The sequence below is a fragment of the Bos indicus x Bos taurus genome, chromosome 16 (assembly GCF_003369695.1).
Source record: "Bos indicus x Bos taurus breed Angus x Brahman F1 hybrid chromosome 16, Bos_hybrid_MaternalHap_v2.0, whole genome shotgun sequence".
NCBI lineage: Eukaryota > Metazoa > Chordata > Mammalia > Artiodactyla > Bovidae > Bos > Bos indicus x Bos taurus.
The window spans coordinates 66,325,136-66,337,875 of record NC_040091.1 but is presented as its reverse complement, the minus strand read 5'-3'; the positions used below and the strand labels follow the sequence as shown (position 1 = coordinate 66,337,875).

The 12,740-nt window shown below is 36.8% G+C and overlaps 1 protein-coding gene across 4 annotated transcripts in view; it reads right to left on the bottom strand.

Moving 5' to 3' along the window:
- HMCN1 (hemicentin 1) overlaps nucleotides 1–12,740 on the bottom strand; it is a 537,282-nt gene that overhangs the window by 180,697 nt on the left and 343,845 nt on the right. For all 4 annotated transcript variants that reach the window (XM_027565583.1, XM_027565584.1, XM_027565586.1 and 1 more), the window contains 5 exons: nucleotides 11,536–11,712; nucleotides 10,855–11,006; nucleotides 9,616–9,739; nucleotides 5,125–5,300; nucleotides 2,549–2,645 (listed from right to left, as the gene is read on the bottom strand). In XM_027565583.1, coding sequence (XP_027421384.1) covers nucleotides 2,549–2,645; nucleotides 5,125–5,300; nucleotides 9,616–9,739; nucleotides 10,855–11,006; nucleotides 11,536–11,712 — 726 coding nt within the window. The remainder of the gene's footprint in view (nucleotides 1–2,548; nucleotides 2,646–5,124; nucleotides 5,301–9,615; nucleotides 9,740–10,854; nucleotides 11,007–11,535; nucleotides 11,713–12,740) is intronic.

Sequence of the window (12,740 nt, the reverse complement as noted above, 5' to 3'; positions counted from 1 at the left end):
TAGGAAACAATTTTAACTATCTTTTGAAAGGTATTTCTACACCAGCAGACTCTAAGTTCTGTGTGACCAGTGTCGTTGTCTTTCTTATGAACCTATCTATGCTTACACGTGGCATAGTGCCCAGAACACAGAGTCACACTGTAAGTAATTTTTGAGTGAATCCAGTCTTAAAGTCTCAACTTTCCTTTATCATTCATTCTTATATCTACTGCTTTCCTCTTTAAGAGGCACAGGTCTACTCATCTGTTAAGTACACTTTGTAGTTTATGTCTCATTTGACTTCTCTGCAGTGTGTGCCATTATGCATTCATTCACCCACTCATATATTTATGTCCAACCTATTTCCTGTCTGCATTCTTCTGGGAACACCACTGTCCTGAGTTTCCACAATAGAAGTTTTACCCACTTTTATTCCTACCTCTTTGACAAATGTTCCAACTCAGTTTCCCATCTGGGATTTCTTTTTCTGTCTCCCTTCTTACATGGTATGTGAGAGTCATTCTACACAGTACTCTTCTATACATATTCTTTTTACTCTGTCTAAGCAATCAGCCATGAAATTAAAAGATGCTTGCTCCTTGGAAGAAAAGCTATGACCAACCTAGACAGCATATTAAAAAGCAGAGATGCTACTTTGCTGACAAAGGTCCATCTAGTCAAATCTACGGTTTTTCCAGTAGTCAGGTATGGACGTGAGAATTGGACCATAAAGAAAGCTGAGCGCTGAAGAATTGATGCTTTTGAACTGTGGCGTTGGAGAAGACTCTTGAGAGCCCCTTGGACTGAAAGGAGATCCAACCAGTCTATCCTAAAAGAAATCAGTCCTGACTATTCATGGGAAGGACTGAAGCTGAAGCTCCAATACTTTGGCCACCTGATGCAAAGAAGTGACTCATTGGAAAAGAACCTGATGCTAGGAAAGATTGAAGGCAGGGGGAGAAGGGGACAACAGAGGATGAGATGATTGGATGGCAGCACTGACTAAATGGACGTGAGCTTGAGTAAACTCCAGGGGTTGGTGATGGACAAGGAGGCCTGGTGTGCTGCAGTCCATAGGGTCGCCAAGAGTCAGACACGACTGAGTGACTGAACTAAACTGACTGATAAATCAACTGTATTTCAATAAAGTAAACTTTAAAAATATAAATAACTAAAATTATATTTTGTTGTACAATTTTTAAAAAGTGAATTCTTCACCTCACTTTCTAATTGATCATCACTCCGAATTTTTCTTTTTCACTTGTTTTTTCAACCTTTACTTGATAACACTTAGCAGTCTCTTGTCCATGTTGGGAAGTGTATGAATATTTTTCCCACTTGAGAGAAATAAGAGAAGGGAAGTAAAGGAAACATAGAGGGAGAAAAAGGATGGAAGGAAGTAGGAAGAGAAGTTAATAATATGTAACTTGTTGTTTAGTCACTAAGTTGTGTTCGACTCTTTTGCAACCCCATGGATTATAGTCCACCAGGCTCCTCTGTCCATGGAATTTCCCAGTCAAGAATACCAGAGTGGGTTGCCATTTCCCCTCCAGAGGATCTTCCTGATACTGGGATTGATCCCGCATCTCCTGTTTGGCAGGCGGTTTATTTACAACTGAGCCACCTGGGAAGCCCAATATGTAACTAATATATAATAAATATAACTTAAGTACATAATAAATTTTAGTATTTAAAAGTAAATGAATTCCTTTATAGGATAAATGATAACACTTCTCATAATTTTCAAGATTTTTAAAATGATAATAACGATTTATAATTAACAAGCTATTCTCTAAGTAAATGCATACTTTTAAACAATAGTTGTTCTCCATTGGAATCAGATTACTTCCTCTACTTATTTTTATTTTAACCTGTGGTTTTTAATTAACTTTATAATCAAAGTTATATTTCATGTCATTACCTCAATAATTAAAATATTTAAACAAATATAATCCAAATTAATAGTGCTTAATATGTTATAAATGAATGTAAATAAGTACTTAAAAGTTGATTAATTGGGAAACAGGAACACTTTTTAACAACTGGCAGACAACCACAGCTAACATAAAAGTTGCAATTATTCCTAAAAACTATCTTAGTAACTAACAAATTATCTTAGTAACTTATTAAAACTTCAAGTGAGCATAGCATTTCACATTCGTCAGCAGAGTAACCTCATCTCCCACCCCAACTGCACGTGCTCTTTGTCTTTCTCACACACTAAATTCACATACATAATTTGACCTTCTGACATTTTCAATTAACCAACAGGCTCTCTGCTCGTGAAGAATGCTCAATCATTAGCAAATCCTGGCTCTAGAAGCCAGAGGGTATGTTAATCAGTCAGGAGAGATCAAAGTTACAGTGATCTATATATTTAGGTTCAGGAAATCTATTTAGTTGCCCTTGAATTAAGTATATAAGCTGATATTCAGGACAGCTCAGCATCATTTAAACATATTAATTAATATCATCTATGTCTTATTTATGTGGTTGTCAGTTTAAGAACGGTTTAATACAATGATAGGTCAAACCACAGCTGAATCATTTAAGGGCTGATCTCACTTACCCCAAATGTTGACATTATAGTTCTTCTCAGTTTTTCCTGCAACATTTGTGGCTTCACAAGTGTAGCGACCACTATCTTGAACCTGAGCATCTTCAATCTAAAAACAAAATCATGCTTTGAAACCACAGTTTATATTTTGTAATGAATTGGGGTTTTATATTAATGTTGCTTGTGATCTCTGACTTTTCATTTGTTCTGAAAGTTTTCAAACATATAAAAAGTTGAGAAGATAGTACTGGGTTAGCCAAACAGTTTGGTCTATTTTTTACTTAAGATGTTATGAAAAACTCAAATGAACTTTTTGGCCAACCCAATAAAATTGATGGCTATATGCCCATTACCCACATTCAATACTTACCAAGTTCAACAATTATCACTTACGTCATACCTTGTTTTAATCTCGTTAACTTTAGTGGTTGAAGGTCTAGAAAGGTCTTTTAAATATGATTAAGATAAAATAGCAAACCCCCACAATTAACCTTTGAATGAGTTATTTATGGCTTTAAATATACTATTTTTTTATGTCCAGAACACTCTTCAGTAAAATAATACCCTTACTCTTAGTTTATTGCTTTCTTCTATATCATGTTTAAAAGCTCCTTCAAGTCAACCAATATACTCAATTAGTCTTAATCTCTTAGTACCCAGTTTGGTGCTTGGTAGATAATTGAATATCAGTAAGTATTTTCCATATATTTATCTGCAACATACATGAATACTTATCCATCATTTATTCATAGACCTTTCAGCAGTTATTTAGAATCTTGTACTAGGCACTACAGATAGCAGTACCTACAGATGCTACAGTAGACAGAAGTACTACACTAAGAAATACAGTGTAAAATATGGTTTCTGCCTTGAGTCTGCAATCCAGCTGATAATATAAAGCATGTGAATATAAAAAAGAGTTTAATGATAAACAAGGTGTAAATAATAATATAAGATACTATAAGAGGTATAACAAATAATATGTAATTGACGGCTAACTTTGAAATCAATTGCTAGAATATTCAAAAGAGGGTGAATCATTGGAGTTGCAGTTATCACTGAAAGTATTTAGTCTTCACTAGTTCTCACTTCCAAGAAGTCTTCTCCCTACATCCCTTCCTCTGGACCCAATCATTCCAGGGTGCCTGGATGGACTTGGAGGTGGAGATTCAGTGAATCCCAGGATTTCTTCATTCCCTCTCTCCTGGCTTCCCAACTCCACTGGGATCTGTGCTCTGAAGAAATGAACTCCTCCAGTCACTGAAATTGCTAAGACAGTTCTACTCAAGCACAGCTCTCCCTGAGCAGTGCTGGGACTTATGTTAATACACTCATCTCCCTCTATCATTCAGTCAGTGCTGAGGTTTGGGAATTCTAGCTGCTTTCTAGAACTCTACTTCTGAGAAAGGGCAGCACTTTTTGCCTTTATTTTGCCTCTGTAACTCAACTGACTTACCTTCCTTCCTCCATCAGTGACTCTGACCTTTCCAGCCTTACCAGCTCCATCATTTCAGGACTGTAATTTTGAAAGACTCCATTCTCTTGCCTCTGATACACACATTCACGCTCCCTCCCACTCTCTCTTATACTTCTACTTGTGGAAGTTTCTTAGCTTCCCTTCATGCCACAATTTTCATTCACTTCTCAAGATTCTTTGTTTGACAGTGATAACTTTCTTTTACCAAGAAGCCATGTGGCGTAGTGGTTAGCAGCATGGATTCTGAAGTTATACTTCTATATCCAAATCCCATTTCTGCCACTTAGTAACTGTGGGCAGATTACTTAGCCACTCTCTCAATTCTACATAGGGTTATTATGAGGATTTTATAAACATTCCAGTGGCCTGTTAGCTTCCTGAATCCTAATTCCTTAGGCTGACTTTCCATGTTAGTTCTTATTTCACTCAAATCAGCCTTGTCAACATTCTTTCCAAAATTCAGTTTGTTACATTGTTTCAGTATCATGAGTTTACTTGCTCTTCATAATCAGGTCTTCTGTCCCATCTACCCACAGAAAGCCAAATAGCCATCCAAGACTATTCTAGGCAACCATAACCTTACTTTTCGCTATCTTTCCCAAATGTACTGTCTGTATCATCCACTGGGTAAGTAACTTAGAGCCTTATAGCACTTAGCTGCATTTTTCAATTAAGCTGCTAGATTTTCATATATTATATAAAATTGGAAATAATTTTATATGTATGTATATAGAATATATTTATATAGAATTAGAAAATTTTGCATAAATGTGTCATTCTTCATTGCATCCCTGTGCAGAGCACCTAGAATGGGGATTCGCTGATTGGTTGGATGACCGAAATGATGCACTCCTTAGAATGTTTCTATCATATTTGGCTAGAAGCATTTTTTGAATGGCTTCTGCCTTCAAATACAATTGATATTTAAATATTTAAATCTTACTAGGCATAAATTAGAAAAAATATCACAAACCTCAAAAGAGTTCCTAGAATTTTAGAGGATAAATTTAGTAGGATACTTGTAAAGTTTAATAGTGTACTATTTTGACAGGGATAATACTAAAGTGATGATCTTAGAAATAAGAAGAAGTAAATGAATCTGTAGCCTTACCTTTAGCACACTCCCATTTTCAGTAACACTGAGACCTGGTTTCTTCAGCAAGGGGTGGCCATCTTTTAACCAGGTCAGAGTCGGTGGGGGAATAGCATCACTTTGACATAGTAACTCCACAGCTTGGCTAATGAGGACAGAGACGTTCTGTTCTTCTCCCATAATATTTGGTGCAACTAAGTGAAAGATGGGTTTTCCCTCAGGATAAAAGAGGCCAGCACACTGCTTATCTTTATTAATCATCAGGACATATACTGAATAACTTTATTAGTCCTTTTAAGATGTAGGATCACAGTAATTCTAGCATACCCTCTTTGCATCACTTGGTTCAGAATCAAGTGTTCATAAATCACTGATTAATGTGTTCCTGTGGAACAAAAATAGTTTTTCACTAACTTTTCGTGCAAAAAAGTTTTAGAACTGGAAGTTCTCACAAAGTGCCCATTTAAGAAACTTCTTGAACTCGAAGTCACCCCTTAAGATTTTCAAAGTATTAAATCACTCATGAAATATTTTGGAAATAACAATGAATTAAAAGCAAATATATTTTTGATGCTTATTTATATATTTTGTTGCAAAATAAAATAAATTTCATACACATAGAGGCAAAATAAAAATCGAGTTGAAAGGGATCATCCTGTCCACCTCTCAGCGTGCAAAATATAAGATGGGTGACAGATAAGACCTTATGTAAAATAACATGATTCTATGGAATACAGACCATGTGGGATAACTAAATCAGTGACCAGCTGCACCACACACAGCTACATAAAAAGAAGAAATGAGTTGAAATTTTAATGAGATTAAAATGAGAATTCCCTGGCTATAAGGCTTGTCAGATGCTGAAATATGTTCTTGGAGGAGTTTAAGGAATCGCCTTCCCTTGGGTATATTAAAAAGTAGAGTAAACAATCATTTGTCTTAGATGGTCTAGGTACAGCCCTGCCAAGAATGAGAGGGTGGGCTTCATAAGTTCTCAGGGCCTCTTTCAGGCCTGTATTTATAATAATTCAAAAACATGAACTAATACTGAAATCAGGTCTGTTATTAAAGGGCGACTCCAAAAAAGCACAAAGGGGAATTTCCCCGGCCATTTCTCACTGAATTCTATAACTATTTAGGATTGTAAAAAACATACCATATTTGTAGTTTTTTGTTATTGTTTTTACAAGAAAGGCAAAGTTTCGCTGAAATGAATCCTAAAGGATTTTTCCAAATGCATTGGGAGGAATGAGGTGCTTGTGGTAAAGAACATTTTAACAGCCCGTTAGCCATTGCTTCTGACTCGACACGGCTGCGTGTGGCAAAATGACAATGGGCTTTAGCTAGTAACGTTTTTTCTGTGGATTTTAGCTAGTAACAAGTTTTTCTGTAACCAGGAGATTTCTCTGCTACACAGGAAAAAGCATACAAACTAGAGGGTACTTTCTTATGCCGTTTCTGGATGCAGGACTTGTGCTAAACCCAAAGGAATTGATGCTGACAAAAGAAATTTCATGCACAATGGTTGGAACAGACCAGTGGAGCATTTGGGCAGAGATCTGTGATGTCCATTCTGCTAAATTTAATAGCACACACAGATACTGGCTCTCCATCAGCTTAAATTTATCTACGGTGACAGAAAAGAGTGGGATTATTTTTCACATGTGAGACAACAGAAAAAGATATGCAACTAGTCTGAGATGAAAACTTCTATAATCTCAGCAAAATGAGCATGAGTGCCATCTTCTATTATGAAAAAAAACATATCCTCACCAGGCTTTGCATAAAGAGTCCTAAATAGAACAGCATATTTCATAGCTTGGAAATAACTTCAGGAAAAGTCTGGTCTCTGGATAAAAAGGTACCATGACTATGTGAGTGAAAGTTGCTCAGTCGTGTCTGACTCTTTGCAAGCCCATGCCATTCTCCAGGCCAGGATACTGGAGTCCATACAGTCCATGGAATTCTCTAGGCCAGAATACTGTAGCGGGTAGCCTTTGCCTTCTCCAGGGGACCTTCCCAACCCAGGGATTGAACCCAGGTCTCCAGCATTGCAGGTGGATTGTTTACCAGCTCAGCCACAAGAGAAGCCTCCTGACTATGTGAAACATGTTTACCTTAGATTACTTGTAGACTTTATAAAAGAGCATGGATTCTTTAGGACTGCTTGTAGACAGAAATGTCGGAAATAATTCAAGAGAGCAGAATGCTAATTTCCAAATAGTTTTCCTTTAATTACTTTTCTTACAGCTAAGTGAGTGAGTCAAGCTCCAAAGGAAAACAAGTTTTTAACATTGAGAGGGAAAATCTAAAAACAAAAGAGTATTTGTTTCTTAAGATAAATTAAAGCAAATCTAATTATAGTTGAGGATATATATTACTAAAGCCCATCTATTTTTTTCTGCCCTGTCTTTCATTTCCAACTTCTTGTTTAGTCTGGGAAGAGAAAAAGCTTCCACCCTTTAGATTCCTGGGTTTCTTAGATGATATCCCTATTCTGCTTTGCAGTCATGTGGCTTAGGAAGGGCATATTGGGCCTGTTTCTCATCCCGTGCATTATGCCTGTGACACATAAGTTATCAAGTCAGAATTGCCATGGGGTTATGCTTGTGGAGATGCTGGGGAATGTGTGAGTGCTAAGAAAGCTCTCTGAGCTTCAGTTTAAAGAAAAGGTACTGCAGGAATCCAAATCATTTAAAAACTCAATTCTCTTGTTTCAGCACTTCAGAACACAGTAAAGCAGCCTCCAAATTTATACCAAGGAGAAACAGTTAAATGAACTATTCTTGTAACTGTAGGGATAGCTATTTTATCCAGTATGTGCTCCTTTTACACCCCTATACTCTATAATGTGAATCTGAACTTATCTTTGGCCATGAGCAACAAACCAACCCAAGATCACCAAGGTTAATACCACAAACTTAGGAATATCGTGCAGGGGCATAATATAAATAGTAGAGGATAGATTGGAGGCTAATTTCAAATTAAAATTGTTTAATTTGGCACTTCTTTAACATGAAATATATAAGCATAGCAAGCTACTAAACACACACATTTTCAAACACATGTACATGTTAGCTAGCCTCTTGACTTTTACTACAGAGGGAAGAGTCTGGTTTTTGGACTAAAAGACTTGTATGAGAGTATCTTAACAAAATCTTAAAGAATAGTCATGCACATCTTCATAACTCCTGGAAAACATCAACTCTCTATCACCTCTCAGGTCCACTTTTGACATGAATCAATGCAGAAATGGAAAAAGCCAAGGCCAGATTTTCAGTGTTGACTAAAACCTAGTGAATACCAACGGCAATCCTGGGCTAGGCTTGCTCATGACTGAAGGAGCTATTGTGTTACAAACTTAAACTGATGAATCATCCTCTAAAAACAGTGTAGACTGGAAACATTCCAATTCTTCATAAAGGATAAACGTGACCCATTAAGGGAAGGAGTTAGATTTCTTGAGATTGAGCATTTTGGAATCTCTGTTATCTCAGACACAGAGCACCAACAAACCTGGAGGCTGAATACCCACACATGTCAACTGCAGAAGCAACAAAAGTGGGGGATGCATACAAGTTATGGGTGATTTACTGAGGCCAACTGGGGTTTTTTAGCTTAATTAGATATGTATGGTATCTATGTTGTCACGAGGGGCCTTTTAATTAAAAAATTAAGACTTATTAAGTCAAAGTCAAAGATATTTGTGATGACTGTTTTTGGCAAATTCAAAAAGGCACATCAATTCACATGGCCTGGAGGTTAAAAAAATAATACATTTTTAAATATATATTTTAAAAGGAGTGAATTCTTTGGAACTGAAGTAGGACCTAGAAGAAAAGGCCTGCATTAAACAGATACTCTTTGAGGGCCACAGAAGAAACAAATCCATTATTCCAGGAAGCAAAAATGTAATGCAAATGAGACACTAAAAAGAAAAAAACAACCTGAAAAAGTCCTAAATGCAAAGGTATACGAAAATGTGAAATGACAAGTGTAATCTATGAATGGAGGCCAATGAGACCGCAATTTCATCTTGGGGGCTTCTTGGTGTGATGGAATCAGACCTTTCCTTTTGTATATTACAGCTGCATCACAGGTAGGAAAAAGACTTGAATTTTGCCTAATTTATATTCAACTTTTGCTTCCCAAATAATCCTTTAATTCATAGACACAGTATTAACTATAAAATATGCTGATTGTACATATAATCAAAAGGTAAGAAAATCTAGGCTTCAAATAGAATTTATCAAGAGAGCTACTTGAAGAGGAGCTTGCTTTAGTGAGAAGATCATATCTTTGTATGCATTTTCATTCTCAGAAGTTCAAAAAGGGAAAATCAGTCAAAGTCAAATATGAGGCAGAAAGGGTGAAACTGATTCTGTTAATCTTATAACTTCATTTCCATTGTTCATAGCTCTCCATTGTCAAAAACTCTCAACTGTGTCAAAGATCTCAGGACTTAAACACAGTTATTTCAGAGCAGAAAGAATTATTAAAATGTCTCACCATATACTCTGAGGTCAATGTCCCTTTGTTTCTCCCCGGCAGCATTTACTGCCACGCAGGTGTATCTCCCGGTATCACTGATCTGTGCGCTGGTCAATGCTAGGATGCGGCCCCCAGACAGAACCTATCAGAGAACAGACCACTAAATAACCAACGTGGCTCCTGAGAAGAGGAGGCGTAAACATACTTTTTAAATTATTTTCTGAGTTTAATCAATCGAACATTTGCCTCTAGAAGGATTTCTACCTGGATATTTTAAAGAGGGCAAGCATCATTCAATCTCCTCATTTTCTCCATGGAGGAAGACAGAGAATAGAACCAAAGCTGGCAGTAATCACTGAAAACAACCCCCCACATACAGGGTCAAGTGAAGATTCAACTATATCTATGCTTACTACAGAAAGAGAGAAAGCCACCAGGGGAGAAAGATAAGAAGTGGGAATAAGAGGAGTCAATCCTCCTCCTAATTTTTCCTTGGGAGAACAATTAAGAAGTTAAAATTAACACCGTAATATCAATCAAATTAATTAGTCACACTCATAGCCCTTTTATTCCATTGACATAGCTGTATCTCAAAAATACTGACACTGACTCTGGATAGTCTATGATTCCAAATTCTGCAAGCAAAGGATTTTCAAGAAAAGCTCAAGAAACAGAACGGTGGAATAACTATGCCTTCTTCAAGGCAAAACAAGATTAAAGTACACTTTAAATGGGATATATATCTTCTTGTATCTCAAATTTTGAGTCAGTGCAAAGTACTTAAATTTTGTTCTCAGACTCAAATTTCATATCTCATAATGTTGTCTTTTTCCATTTTTCTTGATATGATGTTTTAGTAGAAGTGACTACACTCTAGATGGTTCTCTGATTCATTATTATTTTCAGAAATTTAAATATAACTTCTACCAGGAAATTCCTGCTTCTGTCATTGATAAACATTTCTTTGTGTAGAGTATCTCTTACGGTGATACCAGACAGTGGGAATAGGGAAGCAGATGTACCTAAAACAATAGTCAAAATACAGAATTATATATGAGACAAGGGAACTCTTAGACATACTGAGCTTTTAATGAACTGTCTAGAAATCCCAGTTGTGTGTCCATACTCATAGATGTATATATGTACATTTTTGGATAACATTTGTGAATCCTTGCTCTGCAAGTCCCTTTTATTTGTTCAGACTTCGCGGACTGATAGTGAGATGGTAGATCTGCCTTAAGAAATGACTTGGAGTACCTGTATCCCATTAACGAAACTCGTGACGGGGCTCCCATCTTTCAGCCAGGTCAGACTTGGGGCCGGGATACCTCTGGCTTCACACTCTAACCTCACCAGGTTATTAACCACCACTGCCACCATGTTATTGCTGCCAAAAATCGATGGGGGCACTGGAAAGGAACAAAAAAGTAAACAGAAGTAAGCCATGCTAACATCGCAGAATATTTCATCTCAGAATAATAACAACTATGTGTTCTGTCCATAGTAATGTGTTTTATATTTCTTATTTCTTGCCTTCCAGGTTTGTGTGTGTACGCGTGTTTCCCTCCACTGTATGCACGCTAGTACGTTAACTACGAACTCCTCTTAAAAGCACTATTAGAGAAAACAACTTGAAAACATTTCCTGAACCTATGATTCTGATAGACAATATTGACAAACAGGGCTACTGTCATTAGCTGATAAGACAGTTGATGACTATTCTGAACAATTCATCTAAAGCAAACAAGTCCAATAGCATGTGAAAACAGAGCATTTAATAGGAATCAAAAATGCAAACACATCAGTTTTAGAACACTGCATCCTTAAATAAAGATGACAATAACACACTCTGTTAAAAATCAACACTAGAATTTTCTAGATGCACTTGACCGTTTTGAATGCTGCTTTACCCTGGATCAATCAAGTAGTGGCACTAACCATGGACCTGCAGACTGTAAAACAGCTCGGTTGCTCCAGCTGAGTTGATGGCCACACATTTATATATGCCAGCATCTGTGATCTGGGCACTTTCAATATTGATGATCTGTCCTCTGTTCAAGAAAGTCACACTACTGGAATCTGATAGTGGACGATTATCTTTGTACCATGTAATAGCTGCAAGGAGAAGAGAAAAGAGAAGCCCATCTATTTAAATGTTTCTTTAAAAAAATTATCCTTCAATAAAAAATAAATTAAAAAACTCAAAATACACACTGAATTAGAGGTTAACTACAATAGTAACAACTGCTTTATTCTTACGCTTATCACTCTAGTTTAATGTTTAAATATTTAAGGTTGATTTTTAGGAGGAAGGAGGTAAACATTAGAAAAATATGAACAGTCAGGCCAATATAAGTGCCTTGAAGTGAATTCGTAAAAATGATATTCTTTTTTTTTAAAATTTAATTTTATTTTTAAACTTTACATAATTGTATTAGTTTTGCCAAATATCAAAATGAATCCACCACAGGTATACATGTGTTCCCCATCCTAAACCCTCCTCCCTCCTCCCTCCCCATACCATCCCTCTGGGTCGTCCCAGTGCACTAGCCCCAAGCATCCAGTATCGTGCATCGAACCTGGACTGGCTACTCGTTTCTTACATGATATTTTACATGTTTCAATGTCATTCTCCCAAATCTTCCCACCCTCTCCCTCTCCGACAGAGTCCATAAGACTGTTCTATACATCAGTGTCTCTTTTGCTGTCTCGTACACCAGGTTATTGTTACCATCTTTCTAAATTCCATATATATGCGTTAGTATACTGTATTTATGTTTTTCCTTCTGGCTTACTTCACTCTGTATAATAGGCTCCAGTTTCATCCACCTCATTAGAACTGATTCAAATGTATTCTTTTTAATGGCTGAGTAATACTCCATTGTGTATATGTACCACAGCTTTCTTATCCATTCATCTGCTGATGGACAACTAGGTTGCTTCCATGTCCTGGCTATTATAAACAGTGCTGCAATGAACATTGGGGTACACGTGTCTCTTTCCCTTCTGGTTTCCTCAGTGTGTATGCCCAGCAGTGGGATTGCTGGATCATAAGGCAGTTCTGTTTCCAGTTTTTTAAGGAATCTCCACACTGTTCTCCATAGTGGCTGTACTAGTTTGCATTCCCACCAACAGTGTAAGAG